The sequence below is a fragment of the Parasteatoda tepidariorum genome, chromosome 7 (genome assembly GCF_043381705.1).
Source record: "Parasteatoda tepidariorum isolate YZ-2023 chromosome 7, CAS_Ptep_4.0, whole genome shotgun sequence".
Taxonomy (NCBI): domain Eukaryota; kingdom Metazoa; phylum Arthropoda; class Arachnida; order Araneae; family Theridiidae; genus Parasteatoda; species Parasteatoda tepidariorum.
Genome location: NC_092210.1, coordinates 63,458,582 through 63,483,784, shown reverse-complemented (window position 1 = coordinate 63,483,784; position 25,203 = coordinate 63,458,582). Strand labels below are relative to the sequence as shown.

Genomic DNA, 25,203 nt, shown 5'->3' with positions numbered 1-25,203 from the left:
TTATTTAAATATATCTTGAAAGAATTATTTGACTAAATTTATTTTAACAATTTCGCAAGATGTTGTTGTTTACTTTTTAAAGTTTTGGTACGATATTTAATTTTTAAAAGATTATTGATTTGGAGAAAATAATACGTTTAGCTTGTAAACTATAATGTTTTTATTGAATAAAAAATGTTTTAATTTGTTACTTAAAAAGCTTTTGCACTAAGTGTACCAAATGGTAAATCCAGAGCGACCCAAAAAATCTTGGACAGAATCCTTCAATATATTTTCATTAAGCAAAAAAAAAAAAATAATTTAAGAATATTATACTTCAATAAAGTTTTATATTTATTCACATTTTGATATAGAGCCATTTTATACTGTATTTTATCCAAACAATCCTCTTTATAAAATTCATTGGTCATACTTTCTTTAAACCAATATTTAAAGTCGAATGTTTAAATAATGTTGCTTGTTTTGAATTGGCATTATTATTTTAAAATATATTTAGTATTCAAGAATGAATGTTGCACATGCAAATTTGTCTAATTTCTTGTTGCATACTCTTTGGAAAAGAACAGGACAAAATTTCTTAAATTTTATTCTTTTTTTTTTTCCTATTTGAAATTGAAATACTTAAAGAATTTCAATCTAACCACATGGCTTTTTTAAGTTTAGATTAGTTAAGTTTTTCTATTTTTACAACTAGAAACTTATACTTGTATAGTGCAGAACAAAAAATCAAAGCTTCGTTCTCCTTCATCCTAATAAACACATATGTTGTTGTCAGCTTTATAAGGTAAAAGGTGAAAAAGTTTCGGAAACATAATCTCTGGAATGCAAGCAACGCATACGAAATTTCGACTTTGTGATTACTACACTATTCGAATCAAAAATCAAATATTTACCAGCGAATTTGTAAAATTAGATGCAAAGATATTGATAATTCTTAAAAGAACCTTTTCAAATTGAAATGTGTTATAAAACATTAAATTGAAAAATTAGCATCAATACAACAATTATAACGATTTGTCGACAAGCAATGCTGTTAGCGATTGTAAGAAAATGTGTGATTAGTTGGCTTCGCTGAGAAAAACTAATTCAACGATTTCTTTGGATAGGAGTATAAAAGCTTTCAGAAAAAGAGTGTTAATTAATTTTATCCAACTAATTTTCGGTAAATTTTATAAAGTTAAAAATATTAGAACATTTTGTCAAAAGAAAAAAAAATAATACAACAAACTTAAACTTAACCCCTTTTTTCACCTTCACCACCACAATCTTTGCCTTTACTAAACTGCATATTTTCGTAAGAGGACAAAGGTTTCTACGTTTATTTAGCAACCATGCTTCATGTGGCATAATAGTTTAACAGGATGGAGCAAATTTTGATGCAAACTATAGCAAAGTTGATATTTCAACTTTTTGGTGATAATTTCTGTCTAAAAAAATGGGTATAACAGATGGTAAAATAATTTAAAATACTAAAATCGAAGAAAAAATATGTTGCAAATTTCCCTGACTTTTCCGGTATAAAAAATTTACTGATAATTCTAGGCGGATAGCCACCCTGATCAAGTATTGAACCAACAAATCATTAAAACTTGAGATTAATCAATTCAGCTACAATCAACTAATACCTACCGTTTCATTTATTCTGAAATGATTTTATTATAAATATTGGGATGGATAGATAAACTAATTGCAATATCAGTAAAATATTCATCATGTGAATAATAGATGACCTGTAGTAGTAAATTTACACCAGTGTTGATTAATATATAAAAGATATCAATTATGTTGAATCAGCAATAATAAAAAAAAAAAAAACTAATGACTTTTCTTCGAAATTAGTAGTAAAGTAAAATATTTCCAAAAATTGTTTTGATTAGCAGGAAAATTGAATAATGTTAATAATAAGAGTAAAAAAGAGGGGGGGGGGACATGATGATTATGAAGTGATAAAGAAAAATGATGCTGTTAAATCTATGTTAGCTGACTACAAGCAAGGCAACATTTGTTTATTAATCATTTCGTAAAGGCATAAATTACGCCATTTCTTTTATAATTGTACTTGTTGAATTGACTTAAATAAGATTGGGAATGGATCAGTTTGAGGAGATAGTCAGCTTTGCAGGTTTCATTTAACAATTCTAATCAAACCACGTTTCTAAATTCATTAGATAAAACCTTTCAAAAATCTATAACAAAAAAAAAAAGCCTTTAGTTTTAGTAAAATTATAGCCATTGGACACTCACAAATAATATTCTAATTTTAAGTTGTGGCAATGTTCATTATTTTATAAATTATACAGTCCTTCATACAATATAAATAAAAAGTATAAAACAAAAGAAAAACTACTAGCAAAAAAGATAATATTTAAAAATGATTGTACTAATGTCCTCACAGAAAGCAAAACACACTTATTCAAGAATGCTTGCCATGAGACTTTCTTAACAATCGTTTTGAAGCAATTTCAGCCAAATTCATAAGAGCATGAGCCCCTTCCTCTGCCTCGTTTTTTCTTGACAGCAAGGTCACTTTGGATGTGCACTTTCCATTGAAAGTAACCTTTCCATCATTGTTGTTTTTCTCGCCAGGCCATCGAGGTAACTCATCATCTAGCTCTGATGTTATACTAAGGCTACATTTTGGATCATTCAGGCAGGCACTGTAGGTGTGATCTTCACTTGGACTGCTAGTTATTACAGGTTTAGTGACTTTAATTTTCTTGGCTGCAGGTGTTTGTGAGACATGCCTGCAAAAAGCGAAAATTTGACGAATTAAAATATGCAGTACGAAAACCATAACAATAGTTGAATAAGAATAGGAGGATTAGGTCAATGCTAAATGGAATTGAAAAATTATAATAAGCCCAAATAAAAATTGTGAAAGAAAAATAGAGACAATATGCATTTTTTAAATAAATAAATAAATGACAAGTAATACAAAAAAAAAATTAAAAGTCAATTACAGTAGGGAACCGATTATCCGGAACGATCGGGACCATCGCTATTCCGGATAACTGATTTTTCCGGTTTTCTGAATCGCTACAAAAAGCCGTTTTTTTATTGTTAAACCCAACTAAAAAAATAATTTTTTTTGGAAATAATCTTAAAAAGAAGAAAAAAGGATGAAGTAATACACTAATGATTATTTCCAAAATGATAGTAAGGTAAACATCTTTCAAAAAAGAAAGAAAAATCCTAAAATCTTATGAGGGAAAAAAAAAATTTTTTTTTAAAAAATGGCGGGAAAATTTATTGAATTTCTTTCCGGTTTTTTGGTTTTCCGATTTCCGGATAACGGGTTCTGTACTGTACTACTAAGGTCAAAAAAGAATTTTTTTCTAAAATTCCTTTTTATTAAATAATTACAGTTAATATAAATATGTATAAGGCATTTATTATTATTCCATGCGCATAAAAAAATCTTATAAAAGAGAAATTTTTTTCTCCAATATAAAACATAAATTTAATTAATGAATTAATATTTGAAAAAAACTGTATTAACATCAAGTGTCGTCCACTACAAGTTTAAAAAAAATGTATTTGAGCTTGAGTGGATGAATAATTAAAGATTGAAAATTTGATCAAGATATACAGTCAAACCCTGCTATATAGTGAACACGGTTTATAGTGAACTCCCAGATATAGTGAACAAAATGTTCCATCCTGTGCCTTGCTATACACGGATAATGTTATTTTTTGTGGACATAGTGAACCAAAAAAGTGAGGAAGTTGGATACAATGAACTTTTTTTTGTCTTCAACTGACTTTTTAAAATTTTTTTTTGTAATAATTTTGAAATTTCTACTTCAAAATAAATACTTATACCGATTTTCAAAACAATCTATAGAGGGGAATGTAGCGATAAACATTTTTTCCTGTTTGCTTCTTTTATTTCACTTTCCCATCCCTAAACAAACCAAGCAGATGTTTCCAACCCAGGCAGACGATGCACCTGTAAGGTGTCAGTGGGATCAATATGCATTTTCTGTCAGAGGGAATGAGTAATTATGCATTATTGGTCAAAGGGTTGAGCAATAATATGTATTGACAAGGCCCTCATTTCAACACCTTTTTGCTCTCATTTCAGTTAAAAAAATCCTGCAAACAAGTGTCTCAAATTTAACTACGGCGAGCATTAAACGTAAAACATTCTCCATTGATGATAAAATGGGCATAATCAGAAAAATTGAAAATGGATGCAATCAAGCATATATTTGCAGGGAATATAAACTAACAAAATCTGCAGTTTGCAACATGTGGAAAAATAGGCAATTAATAATTTCTGCTCATGAAAAAAATTTAGATGGCAGAAAAAAGTTGAGAAACGCAGATCTCAAGGATGTTGAAGAAGCATTAAGGAAGTTGTTCACCAATCCAAGAAGCTGCAATCTTCCAGTATCTGGACAAATGTCGATGAATTTGCTAAGCAATTTTATGAGACTACTTTTATGTGCTCCAGTGGCAGGTTAGAGAGGTTTAAAAAGCGGAATAACAGAAATTCAGGAAAAATTATCTGAGATTCGGGAAGTGTTTCCATAATGTTGTTGAACATGCTGAGGATTGCTCATCAGCTAAAGATTACCAATTTTTTTTGTACACAAGACAAAGAGTAATGAAGATAAAAAAAACAACATTTTTTTGCTACTACATAATATTTTTCAGTCATTAATTTAAATGATGTGTAATAAAAGGGAGGAGTTTGGGAACCATTAGTTAAATTGCCTGCGTAACGGACATAGTGAACTCCCGGTTATAGTGAACCAAAATTTTGGTCCCTTGAAGGTTCACTATAGTGGGGTTTGACTGCATAAATATATATAGGGAGGGTGTGAAATAATAGTATGAATTGAAAAAGCATCCTCTTTAGTGCCAAGATTAATAGATGCTAAGTCAATCTCTATCACAACGTTACAAAAATACTGAACCATATCTTCACTACTTCTATTTGTATACATTTGATTGCTTTCTGCTTTTTCAATGATATTTATGGTTATAATTAAAAATAAAAACTATAAAGATTTTTTTTTATCAGAGATCAATTAATATTTAGCAATAATAATTCATAAATTTATTGAGCCTCTAAAAAGAAATTTACAAAGATTTTGAATTTATCTTTTCGACATTAATGAACATATATGGGTTATAAAAATTTCTACAAATGATTGAATATCACCCATACTACCTTTTTGACAATGGATTATAATTCTAAGAATATGATATTACATGATGTACACATAGAATATGATATATTACGATTCTAAGAAGTCACCAAAGTCGTCATAAGAGGGAGGCAAATGGAGTATTTTTCAGGCCTCCATACCGCTTATATTCAAAATAACTTTCGTAAAGATTAAAAAAATTAAGAAATACTAAAATGCAAATTTCTTTTATTAATATGCATATTACATGAATTATGCATTCCTAATACAAGCAGAGTTGCCATTAATGGAAAAATTATCAATTAGAATCTAATTAACTTTTAATACAAAAATAAATAAATATACTTGTCTTGTCATATGACTGTTCTCATAGATATCTGATAAAAAATAAAATGAAATGATACATTAAAAAAAAAAGATGATTCCATCTAATTTATTCAGATTAGCAATATAGATAAATATTTAAAAATTTACTTTCAGTAATCTAAATTTTTTAAACAAAAATTGTATAAAATAGAAGCAGAACAAAACTTACTTCAATCTTAATCTTTTACGAACAAATTTTTGATTGGATTGTATAGAATCATTTTCTGATTCCTCACTGATGCCTGAAATTTTGCAAAGGAAAGTTTAAAAATTAAAAGAAAAAATTGAAACCTTAATCTCAAATTAGATGCATGCAATGAAAATTTGAGAATACAAAATAAAATAGCACTTTTTCATGCATGTTTGTCCAGCTAATATAGTTCTTTAACATATTATGTATATTGTAACAAGAAAATAATTCATTACATTATGCTAATTAGAAGACTAAAAAAAGATTTTTCTCTTCTGTTCTCATAAAATTTATGGCTTGTTTCATTTCTTCAAGCCTTTTCCACCTGAGTTTATATAATGCAATGAAAATCTATTGGTTAATTCTCAACAGATTCTGATCTCACTTAACATTGTCAAACTAGTAACTTGGGAGTTTCTTTTCATTCTAGGGTCATTCCATGTCAGTTCATCCAGCCATGGCACCCACCATCTCAGATTTTGATGAAAATTTGCACACTTATAGAATTTTTGATGCTGATTTCAAAAATATCAATTATATTTAAATCAGTTAAGGGGTTTAAAAGTTATAAGCATTTATATTTTTGCCAAAATGGCACATTTGCTGCCATTTTGATTCATACATCAAAGGCTATTAATGATTGTAACTCACCATATATTTGTCATAGAGCAATAATTTTCTTTTATTTTGTTCAGAATAAAATAATCTGTCATTTAAACACATTTGTTTGCAAATAATTATCTTACTTATTTAGTAAATGGGTCTGTTCTGCAGTTTTTTGATCAACGGAGTTGAGTAACTTCAGGAGCTGATTTCTGGCAACTCACCCCCTTCAATTTCAAAAATATTTTAGGCAAAGATAGTTGAAAGTGCAAACTAGCATCTAATATAAAAATTTTGATGGGCGGTTCACTCACTTTTTTAAAAAAAATATTTTTCTTATGAATTATTATGCATTAAAAGTACTGGTAGTTTGAAGATTTATAGTCCTTAATTGTAACTTGACTATAATAAAATGATGTAAAAAAATTTGAATGGTAGATTATGATGTAAAACAAAGTGATCATTTATTAAATTATATATTTCCTTCTTTCTTTGAGCCCCCCCCCCTCGAAAAAGAAAAGAAGAAAGGAAAAAATTTGAGAATGAACAAGAAAAACGCAATTTCTGCATCACAAACACAATTTCTGGCCAGGGATTGCTGAAATTTGCAATTTAGCTCCATACTTTCTTGGTCTTATTGGAAGGAGAATTAAATAAGTCGCAAAGTTTATATATATATATAAATAAATATTTTATACTGATACAAGATATGCTCCTCATGTATAAGGCATATAGTTGAACTTTTCTTAAAACTTAAATTGCTCCTTAATAAAATAAATTCTATGTTCTCAAAAGAAAGTTCCAAAATCTTCTGTGAGTTTAAACTGCATTTAAAATCTTTCAAAGTTAATCCAATACTACATAATACTTGGGTTTCTATAATAAAACTCTTCTTTAAATACAAAATTGATACATATAAAATTTTTGAAAACTTATTTCTATTCTGTTCTAAATTAATGGAAATACCATTTTATTGATTTGAAAGAAAATAAATTTTACATGAGACTCAATTCTGATTGGAACAAACAGAAATGTTCTGGCAAATGATACATTCTGATTAGTGAAATTTCTTTTTTGGGAAGGTAGGGATGGAGTGTGTCAATAGTTTTTAGTATTTTTTTCTATTCAGACGTTTTTTTTGAAAAAAAAATTTGGATGTATCTAATTATAATAAAAGTCTTACAGAATAAAAAAGGCCTGCAAGTGTTAGTGATGAAATAAGAGCATACAAATTATCAGATAGTTGGTGATTTAAAATCATTTCAATATAATTAAAATAAATAGAAACTAAATATTTTGAGCTTTATCAGCGTTTTAAAAGAAATTTTTTAGGAGTATCTCATTACCATAACAATCATTGTGACCAGGGTTGGGATTTTGGACGTCCTAAACTGGTTTTGGAAAGGACACGTGGGTTATGAGTAACCAAGCACTTAGTCCCTAATAGCTCAACCTGTATGGCAAAGGTCAAACTTCAGTTATGTACTATTGAAGGAGAGGACCAATTGAACTTGATTGCTGATTAATCTTCCTTTGTTTATTGTTTAAATTGAAGAGTCAAACAATATTAATAAAACATTATATTTTTAAAAACAAATATTCTCTAGTAGATTTAATTATCAATATGTTATTAGTTCTATGTTTATTTTACCTTCTAAATATTGTTCAGATAAAATTGTGACTTAATTTGAGTAAAAGGGTTTTGGACAGTTTAAGACAGTTTTGGACAAAGAGGTTTTGGACAGGACGGTTTAAACCGTGGATTCATCCATTCTGTCCTAAACCTTGCCAACCCTGATTGTGACAAATAAAAGGATAAAATTAACTATAAATATTCATAATTTGGTCTTGAATTACATTTTAGAATCAAACAAAATGTTTGAATTAAAATAAAGTGTACAATGATTTTCTCTCCTTCCATAAAGATCAAAGTTAGTTCAATTAAAAATAAAATTTAATGGCTGTTTTTTATTATTTGGTATTGCCCTCTACTCTTTTAGAGAAACTTTTATTTATCTTTTTTTAGATTCTGATCACTCTTATTTATCAAAGGTATATGATTCTGGATAAATTTATTTACAAAAAAGGTGAAATTTTGTTCATTCTCCAATTTTTTCCTTTTCTTTTTTGAAGGGGGGGGGGGCTCAAATAAAGAAGAAAAAAATAATTTAATAAATTATTACTTTATTTTACATATTTTTCTACCATTCTCTTATTATTATACTCTAGTTACAGTTACAATTAAGGACTATGAATCATCAAACTACCAATACTTTTAATGCATAATAATTCATAAGAAAAATATTTTTTTAAAAAAAGTTAGTGAACCACCCATCAAAATTTTTATATCAGATGATAGTTTGCACTTTCAACTATCTTTGCCTAAAATATTTTTGAAATTGAAGGGGGCGAGTTGCCAGAAATCAGCTCCTGAAGTTACTCAACTCCGTTGATCAAAAAACTGCAAAACAGACCCATTTACAAAATAAGTAAGATAATTATTTGCAAACAAATGTGTTTAAATGACAGATTATTTTATTCTGAACAAAATAAAAAAAAAATTATTGCTCTATGACAAATATAAGGTGAGTTACAATCATTAATAGCCTATGATGTATGAATCAAAATGGCGGCAAATGTGCCATTTTGGCAAAAATATAAATGCTTATAACTAAGGCCCGGATTTTGATGACATTTGCATTTTTGGTCCTTTAGAGCATTTTTTTAGATTTATAGGGCATTTTTTAAAAAATTTTGGGGCGTATTTTGCATTTTAAAGCCTTTTTTAAGGTTTTTGTTAATTTTTTCCAATTTTTATTATTTTTATTACATGAAATGCAAGATTTGTCTCATAATTTTACATTTCATATTGTAACTCTCAAAGAATGTTTCAAAACATTCGCTCCCAGTCAGCTTTGTCCCCTAAACTAATAATCACACGATGGGGTGCCTGATTGGATGCATGCGTATACTACAGTGAAAATTTTAAGATAGTGAAGTCTATCGTCAGTAGTTTTGAATTCAGAAGGTGCTGCATCAATTAAGATAGCGCTAAACGTGTTCGCTTCTGATAAAATCGAAGGAAATTTAGCATTTATCAAGTCTAACTTTGCTATTGTGTCCTCGACAATTACAAGCTTGGAGAAACAAGAACTCGATCTTAGCAATGCAATAAATTATATTGATGTACTGAGTCGAGTGTTGCAAAAAGCAAGGGGAAAAATAGGACGAAGTATAGCAGCTAAATTGAACAAAGGTTTGGAGAAGAACACAGGCTTCCAAACAATGAAGAAAATCTCTAGGATACTAACAGGTGAAGCAACAACTTTTCAAATTGAATAAGAATTGTCAGTGAGACCGTCTTTTTCAAGTACGCACTATTAACATCAGTAGACATTGAAAGAAGCTTGTTTACATTTCAAAATATCGAAAAACATTTAAGAATCCAATGTAATTCTGATAATTAGTAATATTATTAGATGTAAGTTGGTATATTCATTAAAGTTTCTATACAAAATGAAAATGTTTTGATGCCAATATATTTTTCTTTTTTTTGTTATTTTAGGATATAAAACATATTTTTCAAACTTTAATGAACGTAGAACAAGTATTCCATTGCTTTATAGTTTTTGAAATGACTCATAATTTTAAAGAGTAAAACATTGTTTTAGTTCGATATTTTTACTTTATTTAAGTCATGTCATAAGGCATTTTTAGCGCAATTTTCACACTTTTTCAGGGCATTTTTTAAGGGCATTAGTTGAGATTTTTTAGGTCATCAAATTCCGGGCTCTACTTATAACTTTTAAACCCTTAACTGATTTAAATATAATTGATATTTTTGAAATCAGCATCAAAAATTCTATAAGTGTACAAATTTTCATCAAAATCTGAGACGGTGGGTGCCATTTTCGTAAAATCCTGTACGATTTGAGGTGGAATGACCCTCTATGCATACTGTGTGCTTCCTATTTTTTAAAGAATGACTTTCTTTTTTGGATTAGAGAGATAGGAGCAGAGCTCTAAAACTATATTTCTTGTCATGCCTAGGGCAAGTTACATAAGAATGAATTTTGAAAAAAATTTTCATTAAGAAAAGTGATAATTTAAACAGTTTCAAGTGCGGAAAATTAATTATATTTGATAAAACCTAATTTTTACTGAATTCAATTATGAAAGAAAAAATTTATTCTAATTATTGTGCATTAAAAAATAATAAATATAAAAGTTTATGTTGCAATGTGAAAGTAAACATCAGACATCAAGGCATTATTTTCATAACAGTTACTTATCATGTGTTTCAAATTTTGAATGAAATTTTACACTGTTGAAATATGTTACGTTTTTTTATATGTAAATTTTGCTTAAAATTTGCCCAAGTTTGCCATGCCAGTTCTACAACAAGGATGTAAAGAAAGAATGTAACGCAGAACAAATAAAGAAAATGAATTGTTTTCTAATCCTAATAGGAAAGCTAGACAGTACAGGCATCAAACGAGGGGGAAGTTTGAGCTAACATTTAAATGAAGGAGAAGAAACAAATAGAAGAACTTTCAATCATGTTGTAATTAATTTTTTGTAGAGACAGATAAAAATGTCCCAGCCAGATATCAATTTTTAAAACCTGCAAGTCTAAGGAAAATTTAGAACAAAAAAAAAAAAAAAAAAAAAAAAAAAAAAAAAAAAAACACGCAGTTACAACTACTTTTAAGAACAGTTTTAGGATTAAAGAATTTTATAAAAAACCAGAAACCAGGAAATTTATGGAGAAGAATAGAATGTGTAATCGTTCATAAATGTTGTGTGAGCAATGTTATACTATGAATGTGAAACAAGAGATCCTCACAAGACGAAGAAATGTTACAGGAAGGATGCATTAAATGTGGAGATATTTAAAGAACTGAGTGTGGAAGATAGAAATAAATGCTAGTAGGAGGATACAACACATTTCCAAATAAGACAATTGATCATAGGTTCTAGCCTGTATACTTAATCAAGAATTTGAAAGGAACAATTGCAAAAAGGATGATATAAAAAAATACTTATTTTAAAAAAACTTGAACTTTATTAGAGAACAATTTCAATTTACAAGAAAATATCATAAAAACAAAAATTATAACATAAATACGAAATTATCAAAATAATTCTTATAAGAAAGGAATTGAAATCCACCTTGTTATTCATGCATTATGAGTTCACATGTAAGCAAATGTCTAATTTATTACCCAATAGGAAATTACTACATAAAAAATACAGTATGAAATGAAAAAAAATATTATTACATAACTACTAATATTTAAAGAATAGTGCAGTAACATATTTTTTATTAAATGGGTTAGATTGAGCACCAACTTAAATGAGGTTAAATAACAAGCATTCACAAAAGAATGGTTGGTTTATCTAAAAAATTCAGTATAACAATAATTATCACATGCTAAAATGTACGCTTAAATATATAATTAAAAATACTAACTTTGGGTAATTACACTTGGAGAATTTTTTAAAGTGAGCATTGTAGCGGCAGCATCTACTTCAGGATCTGTAAAAAAATTCAACACATGCAATAGATGAACTAGAATAGTGTTAAAAGGAAATATAATGGGATATTAAGATAAACATGAGAAACAATACAAATTATTAATTAATCTCATGTCTCTTTCAAAAAGTGTGAATACCACTTTGGAATTTTTTTAGAGTAATTTTGCCATAACTTATTTTCAAACTGCATAACATCAAAATTTTAATATAGTTATACGTTTTTATAATAACTTTAAACGGTTGTTTTTGTGCTCAAAATTTGGGCGATTTCAATTATGAGAGAAAGTATGACACTCAAAATAATATATATATATATATATATATATATTATTTTTTTTTCTTTTTTTTTAAAAAAAAGGGTTAAAAAAAATCCAAAAGAATGATTGAGAATGAAATAAAGTTCTTTTTCTTAAATTTGAATATAAAAAGACAATTATAAGTAAAATCACAGCCTAACGGAATAAAAAATATAAAACTATAATATTGTTGGAAAGCAATAAACCATATTTTCCTCTCGCAGCAGACATCGAATTTTATTGTCCCATGCATAATTATTTTTTTTCCATCCAAGGTTAAGGATATTGAGTTATACATATCAGATATAGACTTCAACGCATTCAATTTTAGTGAAATAAGTTGTTATAAAATGTCATGCATAACATAGAAAATTTATTTACAAATATTATCATACCTTTCATACTACTAGCAAGACGTCGAGAAAGAAACGGAAAAAGCTCTAAAAAAGGAAAAACAAGTTTTAAAAATATGAGGGCAAAACATTTTCTAATGAACTCAAATGAAACACGAAAAAATTATCCGTGAAATAGAAATTTTGTGCTAGCCTAGCACAGATATAAATTTTTTTTTAAATCTATGGCATCAATTCAGTACAATACTTTCTAAATTGTGCACCATAACAAAATGGTCATGAAAAATATTTTCTCTAATGAAAAAAAAATTTGAATAAAATAAATGCATGATTGATAGATATTTAGCAAGAAATATTAATGCCGGTTAAGCGTAACTTCCATAATTTATGGACATTTTGTATTTTTTGCCCCCGATTTTGACCAGAATGTTAATAAGGATAGGAAAAAACATTCATGATGACTAGGATGGATAAACAATTTAAAAAATAGAATGCACAAAAAATGTTAAATATTCATGTTACATGGAAAAGCAGCATGCTTGAACAAATTTTTTTTAAACATATTTAATACTACTTGATGATAATTTGGTTTAAATTATATAAGAAAATAGTAAAATATTTCAAAATATTAATTTAATTAGTAAATAGGCTTCTAAAACATGCTTCATAAGAAATCTTGCAAATATTATATTACAAACAAATTTGTCACGATAGCTCAAAAACTAATCTATCAGCAACCCTAAAAAGTCATTATATTTACAATACTATTATACTTGGTAAAAATATTTTTATACAATTAGGGATAGACAATTAATTCTTTACAAATCCACCAAATAGCTATTTTGAAATTTGAAAGTACATACACATAATTAATTAACTAACACATTGTTAACTGGTGACTGCTTAACTTGTCTTTTCATGCCCAGACATTGTTGATCAATGATGAGTTAACTCGTCATTATACTTGCATTATCTATTTCAATGTAAGAAATGATGGAGCGATACAGAATATTGCAAAAGCTTTACGCATTGTGTATAAAAAATAATAGCTGGTGACATGACACAGTTTCTGTGTAAAATTGCCAGTCAGCAAAGTGATAACATAGCTTTTGTTACTTTGGTCATGCACACATAAGAATTGAAAAAAAAAAAAAAAAAATACTGAACAAATCTGATAAATTACACTGAGTTGTTGAACTCATAACAAATGGAAGCAAATTATCAACTGTTATTTTCAGGTTTTGAATTTATTCCACTATACTGTACTGTTATTCCTACACTAATATCTGCATTCAATTAAAGGCTAAAGGTAAAAAAAATATATAGTCCAAACCATTAATAAAAACTATTTTGAAAATTTTGATTCACATTCTTCATTGTTTTGCAAACTATTCAAAGTTAGTGCACCACTCTATTTTATAATAATTTTAAAATTAAAATATTTTAGTAGGAAATTTTGTGCCTGAAAAGAGTTTTATGAAATTCATATTCTGCAATTAAATTAAAAAATATTGATATTTCAGTTTTATGATCAAATTAACAAAACTGATGTTTTTAAAATATCCAATCTTAAATTGATGCTACTTTCTAAACAAGTGTTTTATAAGTTTTCCCACTAATTTCAAGGAAAAAAATCCTGAATTTTCTAGGTTTATCAAAAAGTTTTTTTTATGAAAATCCAGACCATATTTTAAATTTACCATGCAATTTTTCATCAGAAAATTTTGCCTTTTGAATTGTAATATCAAATTTTAGAATTTGTGAGCCAAAAAAAATATCTAATAAGGATGGAAGCATGGAAGTTTCACATTTTTGTAACAAATAATTGTAATAGATGGCAGAATAAATTAACTCGAATCTCAATAACTGATTAGTGCATTGACAATTCTGGGACTGGTAATTTTCTAGGTATAATTTAGGAATTTGTTAAAAAAAAAAAAAGAGGCGAGTTTTACTGACAAATTCCTGCTTTATAAAATCAAAATAAAATTCTCTGACAATCCCAGATTTTATCTTTTCTCCCTGAGTCTTGGAAGCCCTACTTATGAACAAAATAATCCAAACTTTTCTAGTTTATATTAACTTTTGAGAGAAATTTTTTTGTTCCTCCACTTTATCCATTCTAAGAAAAGAATTTTTTCTAACTTCCACAGTAAATAATATACTGGAAAAAATATTCTATCATGACAAAAACTTTTAATTTGAAAGCAAAATATTAATGAAGATATGACACAAATACAAAAATAGAGAGTGACAGAGTATTAGGTATGTTGTGTTTCAAAGTTTTATACATTACCTGGGGAAGGAATTTGTATTGCTTCTTGGGAAGACACTAGAAGACATGGTTTAATTTCACTGAAATTAATATAATTTATATAAATGAAAAATAATTCCAAAAATTTTAAAATAACCTTACAAAAAATAGCGACATAAAATATATGCCTCATTATTCAGTTATACATGAGATGTTTAGACACTTTTTGTGAAAAGTTACTCCCTCAATCACAATCAAACTTTATGCACATGCTAGAGTATGAGCCACATTGGCTCAATAGTTAGGGCTTTGAGCTGTCACTGTGAAGTACTATGGTTTGATAACCAGTTGTGGGTCAAAGTTTACCTAACCTAAGATCAATAGGTACCAGCTTATTTGAGAAGCAAAGGCAAAAAAAAAAAAAAAAAAAAAAAAAACTGATAATAGAAACTTCAGTTTAGTAGACAATACATTTTTGTTACTTACACAAAAGCGAAAAGTTGCTAAAAAATACAGACTTCTGCAAACTTTATTTTATTTTATTTATTATTTTAAACACAAATTAAATAAAATAAAAAAATAGTTGAATTTTCTTGAGCTTGACAAACTTAAATGTACTGACAATACTTAGATCTTTACAAAAATATAGTGGAAAATATTCTAATACGCAAAATTGGAAAATTTAAATATCGAGCAATCTCTATCAATCAAAGAAAAGTTGATTTTGGTTAGTTTTAAATCATTTCGAGAAGAGCAAGACAAGAAATTTTTGATCACATGGTTTTTGTTTAGCATCCTCAGAAATATAAAAAGAGGCATAAATCATTGTTGTGAAGAAGTATTTCCTGCCTAATGTAAACAAAAAATTTATAATGTATTCTATTTCATAGAAATAACAAACAATGCAACAGCATATTTTTTTTTTTTTTTTTTTGTATTTATAGTGCATTTAATTTAAAGCAAATTACAAATAATGTAGCAGTTTTTTTAAAAAATATTTCTTAACAAAAATGTGGACTACATTTTTCCTCATGTACCAAGACTGATTTATATGCTGGGAAAAAAGCTTTGATTCAGCAAATTGCTTTTATCCTAGTTAATTTTCAGAAATGATACAATTTAATAGTTTTAAATTAAATTTATGTAAAAAAAAATGCACAAAAGTACTTTTGTTCTTATGAATGTTCAAACCAATCTTATGAAAAACAAGTTTTTTAAAACTAGAAGAAATTTGTATAAAAAAAAACTTCCAGCACATCCCAATGTTGATGATGTATTACGATGTGAAGTGCATAAAAGCTCCATGTAATAGAATTTTTAAAATTGAGATTTTAAGTTTTCACACAATCTCACCATTCATCAGATTATTTCAAGTTCCCATATTGAACTAAAAGCATTATAAACATTCTATAAATGAAATGAATGAGTTGCCATCTTTAGAATGTTATTGCTTATTTTGGCTATTAATTTATTTAAACATCCAATATGTTTTTACGATACTTTTTTCCATACATTATTTTAAATAATGTGGGAAATAAGAAAAATAATGGTCAATGAAACACAGTTTTAAATAAATAAAACTCTTGAAAATTGGAAAGAAGGAGTAAACCCTATTTTACTTAGCATAGAAATAATAAATTGGAAATAGCAACCTCCCCTTTTTTTGTCAAACACGGAATCTGTACATAGTAATAAATTTAATTGCATATAAACATATGGGTAATAGAAATATAAACAATATACCTATCAATTTTTCCATTTGAATTTGCTGAAACGCATGCGAACTGGCTAAATTCCACATTTGCCATACTCGGTGCTTTTTGTAAGGCTTGTACAAGATTAGGACGGAACTCAGGATCAATACACCATAATGATCCTTTCCCAACATTCTAAAAATAGAAATTTAAGAATAATATAGATTAAGCAAAAAAGGCAAGACCAGAATTTATATTATCTTTAGATGAAATTTTTTTTTCTTTATTTCAGTTAGGAATAGTTATGAATTTGGATAGCACTTTACGCCAGGTTTACTTATTCATCAATAAAATTTTTTTTTCCTTAATATATTAAAAAATTATTTTGAACATATTTTTTTCTAAAAATTACACAAAAAAGAATTTTTTTACACAGTATATTTTATAACAGTATATTATAATTTTTACACAGTATATTATATAATAATTATATACATTTAAAGCAAAAAAGATTTTAAACCTCACTTTTTAAAAGCATCCCTTTTTCTTTTTCTTTATTTAATTTTAAAAATGTGAAATGAAACAAACTAACATTAACAATAGCATGAGTTAACTTACATCAAGGTATCAAATTCATCAAATAATAACTGTTTAGAATGAATGCTGTCAGTAATATACCCTGAATAACTTTTGATCTAATGATCAGATAATCAAGAACTATCTCTCTTATTGGTTCAAGAGGTGAACCTTAAATATGCAGCTTAGTTAGTGCTAACTATTAATTTACAAAATACTTTCTCTGAATAAACAAAACTTTTATTTATTTATTGCTTTTTTTTTAATTCTGGACCATTAAATATAGTGGGCAGTTGCAGTCTCAGATATATGAAATAATGTTAATTTCACTTCATGCTTATGCATTTTGCTATATCTTAGGACCATTTTAAGATAATTGAATACTCTTATTGTACACAGATATAAAACTTGTTTAGCCTAAATAAATTACATAATTTTTATTTTTTTAAAATTGAGTTGTAAGGCTGACAAAATATTTAAAAAATAACATTTTTGATTTATTCTATAAGCAGGGTTCATACAGAGATCAGAAGATGAAATCCAAGGAGCATCCAAGGAGTTCAAAAATTTTGTAAAACTTTGTGTAAAAGATAACTAGACAGTTTTTTTCTTAATTAAAAAAGCAGTTATTATAAGGAACTTGCAAAAATGTATATTTTGCATATTTTTTCCTAGCCCTTTTGATTGAGTAATTTTCAAATACTAGGAGGCTTCGCCCCCTGCTCGCTGGCGCTCACCAACCCCCGAAACTGCTTTCGCAGTTCATTTCGGATTGCTTCGCAATCCAATGTTCGCTTTGCTCGCTCATTGGATACGTTCTTAACGTCTAGTTTTTGTATACTTTTTTGAATACTGAAGTTCCGAAAACTTTTCACTGTAGAAAATTCTAAACCTGTACATTTCAATATTAATTTGAAATTGCAAACAGTTCACATATTTTTCTTAATCACACTATTCTAAATTTCAGTTGTTGAGAAAAGTAACTGTTGTAAGTTTTGTTTTAAAGTCTTTCCCACCAGAGGGCTAAAGCCATGTGTTGTATAACAATATGAAATATTAGTCTGCCACTGAACGCCGGTTCTAAAGCATCGGCTTCGATGAAGATAATTTTGTATTTTTAATTCTCTGAAGGGCGCCACCCTAATAATATGGAATTTGTAAAATAAATGTATAGATTTTTGATTATTGATGAAGGCCATCATTTTGTGTTTTCATCAGTGTTCAGAAGCAGAACAACTATAAGTTTTTTTATTTTATTACAAAAATATAAAATGTATAAAAAACAAAGAAAAGAGTAAGAAAATGAGTATAGTCATAGAAAAAGTTAAAATTATAATATAGTATTTGTCAGTTAAAATAAAACTTTTTGTTTAAGTCATTGCTAACAATTCAAATTTCTCCGAGGCAATTCTAAAGTATAAATTAAGGTAGTATTGTTAAGTTGAAACACAATATTTTTAGTTTTGATGTCAACAATACAATTCAATTTTTCACAAAAACGATTGTTTCCATTGTTAAGTTCAATGTCAACAATTCAAATTTTTCTGAGGCAACTCTTAACCTCTAAATATTATTTTTTTTATGTACACATTTCTAAATGTCAGTATTCAACCACAAAACAACTTAAAGTCCTCAAATTTAGCATGAAGTTGTAAAATGTAATGAAAGAGGGTCATAGCAATAATGAAAGTAGAAGTAAAGTTAGTACTGTAAAATTAAAACAATATTTTTAATCAATGAGCCAAGTTCTTCAAGAAGCAGTTGTAGAAGTAGGTTGTTTATTTAAAACTTTTTATAGAATTTCTTTAAGAACACAATTGTTAATTTGGGCATTTGGCGATACAACACTTTTAGAATTGAAGGATTTGTTACGTCAAGCGCTCAGGTATCATAATTTTGATCTAGTTGCGCTTCTATGTCATTTTGATTTATGTTGCTAAGTTAACTTTCAAAAAATTCTATGGCTGGCAACAGCATTTTTATTTTTTAAGTTGTTTATTTTTATTTCTTTTAGAATTCGTTATTTTTTTAGCGAAATGTTTTTTAACCTAACAGAATTCTTTGCCGACTGTTTTCTCTATGAATGAAGAAAATAAAGTAAATATTTAACTGTTGTGAAAAGAATCTTATTTAGTTGTACAAAGTACTTCAGCCAAAATTTGGGAGCCACGTAAGAGAATTATATATATTAGATCAGAAACACATCATTAAAAGGCAAAATGCTTTGGTGTTTTCAAAACAAAGCAAACGTTGCCACCGGCGGAAAAGAAATACAGCCAAAATTTGGGAGCCACGTAAGAGAATTATATATAATAGATTTCCTTAGTGAATGTAAATGAAATGTAACCTTAAAAAGATGTAAAATTTTTTATTAAAAGATGCAAAACCACAATAACTATAAATTAAACTTTAAAAGACAGATAAAATTATTACTTACCTGGCCTTTTTCCTTTTCCACTTTTCGAAAGCATTTACTTAAAGACAAATTGTGACGAACTGAGTTCTTCCAACCAGTAGGTGCATTTTGAAAATATGGAAAACGAGTAAGAATCCAATTATATATATCTTTGACAGGCAAAGCCTTATTTGCTGATTCTTCAATAGCCATGAAAATGAGGCAACTGAAAGAAAATGGAGGTTTTGAATTGGCATGAAGGGTTGGATTGTACGGTGCGTGGCCTGAAATTGCCTCACTCACATTCTGTTCACTACTTTCACTGCCATTTACAGTAACATGCTCAATTGTTTCATCCAAATAGTCACTTGATGGGCTGTCGCTTAGAACATCCTCACTTTCTATTCCATAGTTGCCTACCTGAAAATTTTTCAGGAGATTAGTGTCCTGTAACCATGCCAAACTAGTGAGTTCATCATCTTCACCAGTAGTCTCTTTTACAAGATTTGTCACAAACAAGCTGTTAGGATTAGAAGATTTCCCTATGGATAACAAGCCATTTGGAGTATGCTTAAAATTTGTTGTCATAGCAAGGATTGATTTATCTTCTTCAGCATGTTCTTCAACAGCCATTAGATATAAGTTTTTCTTTTTCTCCTTAAAATAAATATCAATACAATTATCAGCCAAACAGAAACAAGAAGGGGAAAAAAAGATACACAAATACAAAATCATATAAATAATATGTTGCGCATTATTTTCCAAAATAAATATCTCATCTTCTTCAAACGTCTTCTGTATAAAATAAGGGTCTTCCACAAGCTTCTCTGGAACGGACCAATGATGACTAGATAATATTTAAGCATTTTGCTGAAATATCTCATTCTGCTCAAAACAATCGTTGAATAAGAAAATGAGAAAGGCCTTCTGTTAGTGAATCGAAAACTATGTTATAATTATGTCTGTAATGGTATTCAATCTCTTGTTAAGTTTCCCCCCCCCCATTTCAGTACAGTAGACATGCTTAGCATTTCAATACAATTGTATTTTGTCTGTTTCACAGATAAAAACAAAAATTGATTTAAAAAAAATGATTATTCTATTCCAATTTTTAACAAAATACCAACATACTACATAAAGCTTAGTAATTTATACTAAACTAAAATTAACTGTCATCTCCTTTCTGCTAATGCATTTTTCTGACTATATTTTATCTTTTAGCTAATATTTCCTAAAAACCCTCTAGTACAAAATATTGAAGACCTCTAGCATAAATTACTAAGCTATACAGTTCTAGAGACAAGGCTATCAGACGATGGCGTAAATAACCCCCGCGGAGAGGAGGTCACATGAGGTTTGAGGGCACACAATCTAGAAATAATACATAATATAGGGGTGCGCAACCTGCGGCCTGAGAGCTCTCGTGGTTCAGCCGCCTGAGGCAGTTCCTGAACGTAAAAATAAATAAAATAAAAACTATTATAATTTGTTTTGGAAAATAAAAAATCGAAAATTGTTTGAATTTAAGTTTTGGACACGCCAAATCTAAATCAATGTAATTTTTTTTATCGCTTTCCTCGTTGGTTATCACAACAAATTTCCACAGTTTTGAAAATCCCAATATTTTTAATACAACAAAATTATGATTTGTAAATTTCGAATTTTAGTAATCACTTTTGTAACTCCATTTTTTTTATAGTTAATCCAAGGGACTTTTCGATCATACTTTGAAAGGCTATATTGTCGGTCAATATTATAACGATCTGCGAATTTCGAATCATGTAAATAGTTATTACTTTTGACAAGCTTTATTTATTTTATCTTACTTTATTATTTATTAATTTTATAGTAAATCCAAGCTATTTTCCCATCGTTATCATTAATAAGCATTTTTACATGGTTTTGAAAATCCCTATATTTTTAATATGCATTAATACCACACTCAAATCGTTTATTTCCAATGGGCGCTTTATTTGCACTGATTTCAGCTCAAATTTAAGAATTTTTTCTTTATAGTATTTTCAATAGTTATTGCTGCGCTTTTCCACAGGGTTTCAAAAATCCTGATATTTTTTATCTGGTGCTATAACGAGTTGCGAATCAGGCAATTTCACAATCTAAGTTTAATTTTCAATTTTTTTTTAAAAAATTTGATATGTTGAATGTATTATAACGTAATGTGAACCTTGAATGTGAGCTCTTAAACTGCTAACTGTTTTTGAACTTCGCTTCTAATTTTTTGTTGCGTAAAAAAGGATTTTAACTTTTTAATTGCAGAATTAAGGTAATAAAAAAAGAATTATAAATATTTAAAAGAACTTAATTTTATGCCCTGATATTTTAATAAAAATTATCGTATTTTCCATCAACATATTAAAATACATGGATATGAATTATAAAAAGATATTTTTTATTCACATTAGAAATCAAAAAATCTCTTAACTTTGAATATAAATATTGCAAGATAGTGAGTTATTTTGTCGTATTTTTAAGATTAATTTCATTTCAATGTGTTAAGTCAGTAAGTGTATACAATGCTCCAACCTTAATTTTTTTTAGATACTGCCTTACATTGCAATTAATTCCCTATTAATCCATTTTAAATACATAAATTAAAATAAAATAAAAGATTATAAATGTTCGTTTCATATTATATTTTAAAAATTTTGTGTTAAGTCTATGATAGGGCGAATTTTAAAATCTTGCAGGGGTGTGCACCTAAGTCTATGTATGCCACTGCTATCAAATGCTTTGAACATCACAGAAAAGAAGAAAGGATTTAAGATTAGGTAACTTACCAATATTAAAATATAGTAAGTTGCATCACTTTGGTTTTCCTTTCATAAATTATTTCTTCAAAAACTGGAATAAAAAATGAAGCATTAATAAATGAACAAGATATATGGTAGATAACTAATTAGGAAAACATGTGATCAAGTAACAAGGGATTAAAATAGTAACCAAGTAAATATTCCCATTCAATATTTTACCCCTAATCAGAAATACCTCTAAATCAGAAAATGCTCAAAACCGTGATGCACCTCACAGCATAAGTTACATCTAAGTCAAGATGAACATTTCAACAGCTGTTATTAATTCTTGATTCATTACATAGGAATTTATACATGATTTGATATTTATTTAATAGAGGTTCCTTCCTCTTTTTCTTTAGAAATTTCAGTTCGCAAAACAAAATTATTCATCAGCTAAAAAAATTGTATTAATTTAACTAGTGAGAGTTATTTGTTCATTTTATAACAAAACATCAGAACATTTGCAGTTATAAAAAATCTTGTGACAGAATCTTCGATAGTTAACTAACAGTGGTTCTTTTGTAATACGGATGACATAAGTGTTTCTCTAATAGGAGGGTCAAAACTTAATGATAATGAGACATAAGTTGTTTTTAAATTTTTGTAATGTAGCAATACTATTTTTCTGTATTAAAATTAGTAATTAGTAATAAGTAATTAAAATTAGTAATAAGTAATTTTTCCTGATCGCAAGAAAAATAGAAGTACAATAGGATTAATATCCTACTCAATTAGGATATTAATAAAGTTATAAAGAGGAAAAGTAAAAATTACTATTTACAGAAGATTGTAATTTATGGGATATCACTTGCAATTATTTAATTTCAAATAAGGCTTTAGACAGTATATTTTTCGATAGATCAAGTCGGATCTCCATCCTGATTATTACAATCTTTACTATTTAAACAAAATCTACAATTCAATTAAAAAAACATTATAATTACCATGCAACTTAACTGTACAGTTTCATTTGGTGCATTTATACTCCTTGTTAACTGAAAGCTAAAAGGGACTTAAAAATCTTTTACTATTATCAATATAGTAAATCAATGTTTTTTTCTCTCCCTTGCTTAGTAAATGTCTCAGATAGAGGTGTGTAAAAAGGAGGTCAAGGGGCAAGAGCCTCAAGCTTTCAGACAAGGGGCAGTTAATAGACAGCTAAGAAAAAATTAAGATTCCAAAAAAATTTACTATCATAAAAATTGTAATTTTGATTCCCCCCCCCCTCAAATAGCAAAGATGTAAACAAGAAATAACTTCAAATAAGTGACAGCCAAATTTGAAATAAAAAAAAAAATTGTTGAGTTATTGTAAATTATAAAATAACTGCTCAGCAATGAAAGAAACCAGTCTGTACTTAGCAATTTTCTTTTCCCTTGCATTTGTTTCCAATAATTATAGACAAGTTTACCTACTATGATCAGAGTCGGATTATACCTTTCGTAGGCCCTAGGCATAGCCGTTTTTGGGCCCTCCCCTCCTTTCCTCTTTTCAAAATATATGCTAAAATTTTCTTGAATATTTTTTTCTTTACATTTTTATTAATATGGATTTTAATTTACAAATTTGTTTATCGAACTTTTTGCGTAGTTTGGAATTCGACAACACAACATAATACAAGATTTCGTTGAATCCAAAAATCGCAAAAAAGTAATATATTTGATCATAAGATTCTGCAAAATAATTTATTACCGAAAAATATTATATTTTTACTTGTATCTTCATAATTTTGTGCAAAATACACTTGTTGTTCTTAAAGCTAAATTATTTTTGTCAACAAATTTTTTTCTCCTAAGTTTTTTGTAGGCCCCTGAATTTCGTAGGCCCTAGGCACATGCCTAGTGTGCCTATACGTTAATCCGGCCCTGACTATGATGGGAAGAAAATATAATAAAAAAGTTATCTTATATAGCAGGCAGGATACTTGCTACTCTAAATATATAATTTATTCAGTAATATTCTAAATCTATAACTGTTTCTTATATAAAGTAAAACTTTTAATATCAGGTAAATACCTACTCAGGTCATAAAAAATATTTTATGTTGAATATAAAATAATTTGAAACAAATTTAACAATGCAGTTTTAGGTATCAAAATATTAAAGAGATAGACCACAATCTTAATAAAATATAAAATAATTTTTACCATTACAATAATTTCTGCTTTAATTTACATAAAATAAATTTAAAATATGAAATTAGATTTTTAATTAATTAGGTTTCTATTGGTTCCTTCCAAATCTCTGAATTTTTTTCAGGGAAAACAAACAAAAGAACCAACCCCAGACATCCACATACCACATAAGCCTGGGTTGAAAAATAAAAATTTATGTTTTTTTTTTCCCTCGGTCAAAACCCATAACTGTATATTTTGCTGAATGAAATACATCTGCAAAGAATGGAAAGATAATTTATTTTTACTTGCCAAGAATAAACTTTTGTAGATACTTGGTGAGTAAACTGGATTTTAAAATTATCTAAGTTTTTAAAATAGTTTTTTAAAATTTTTCCATATACAGTCAAACCCCGCTATAGTGAACACGGGTTATAGTGAACTTCCGGATATAGTGAACGAAATGCTCGGTCCCGTGCCTTGCTATACACGTATAATGTTATTTTTTGTGGATATAGTGAACCAAAAAAGTGAGGAAGTTGGATATAATGAACTTTTTTCTGTCTTCGACTGATTTTATTCTTCATTTTATTGTAATAATTTTGAAATTTCTACTTCAAAATAAATACATATACCGATGTTTAAAACCATCTATAGAGGGGAATGTAGCAATAAGCATTTTTTCTTGTTTGCTTCTTTTATTTCACTTTCCAATCCCTAAACAACCCAAGCAGATGTTTCCAGGCAGATGATGCACCTGCAAGGTGTCAGTGGGATCAATATGCATTTTCTATCAGAGGGAATGAGCAATTATTCATTATTGGTCAAAGGGTTGGACACTAATATGTGTTGATAA

The 25,203-nt window shown here is 27.9% G+C and overlaps 1 protein-coding gene across 6 annotated transcripts in view; it reads right to left on the bottom strand.

Moving 5' to 3' along the window:
- Positions 1-582: 582 nt before the first annotated feature.
- Positions 583-25,203, bottom strand: part of LOC107446463 (forkhead box protein N3) — a 52,207-nt gene continuing 27,586 nt past the window's right edge. For 4 of the 6 annotated variants that reach the window (XM_071183513.1, XM_016061131.3, XM_043052881.2 and 1 more), the window contains 8 exons: positions 22,220-22,283; positions 19,464-20,078; positions 16,500-16,645; positions 14,799-14,857; positions 12,545-12,589; positions 11,789-11,854; positions 5,692-5,764; positions 583-2,744 (listed from right to left, as the gene is read on the bottom strand). In XM_071183513.1, coding sequence (XP_071039614.1) covers positions 2,414-2,744; positions 5,692-5,764; positions 11,789-11,854; positions 12,545-12,589; positions 14,799-14,857; positions 16,500-16,645; positions 19,464-20,054 — 1,311 coding nt within the window. In that variant the 5' untranslated portion in view covers positions 20,055-20,078; positions 22,220-22,283 and the 3' untranslated portion in view covers positions 583-2,413. The remainder of the gene's footprint in view (positions 2,745-5,691; positions 5,765-11,788; positions 11,855-12,544; positions 12,590-14,798; positions 14,858-16,499; positions 16,646-19,463; positions 20,079-22,219; positions 22,284-25,203) is intronic. The other 2 variants (XM_016061133.3, XM_071183515.1) reach the window with 1 other exon arrangement.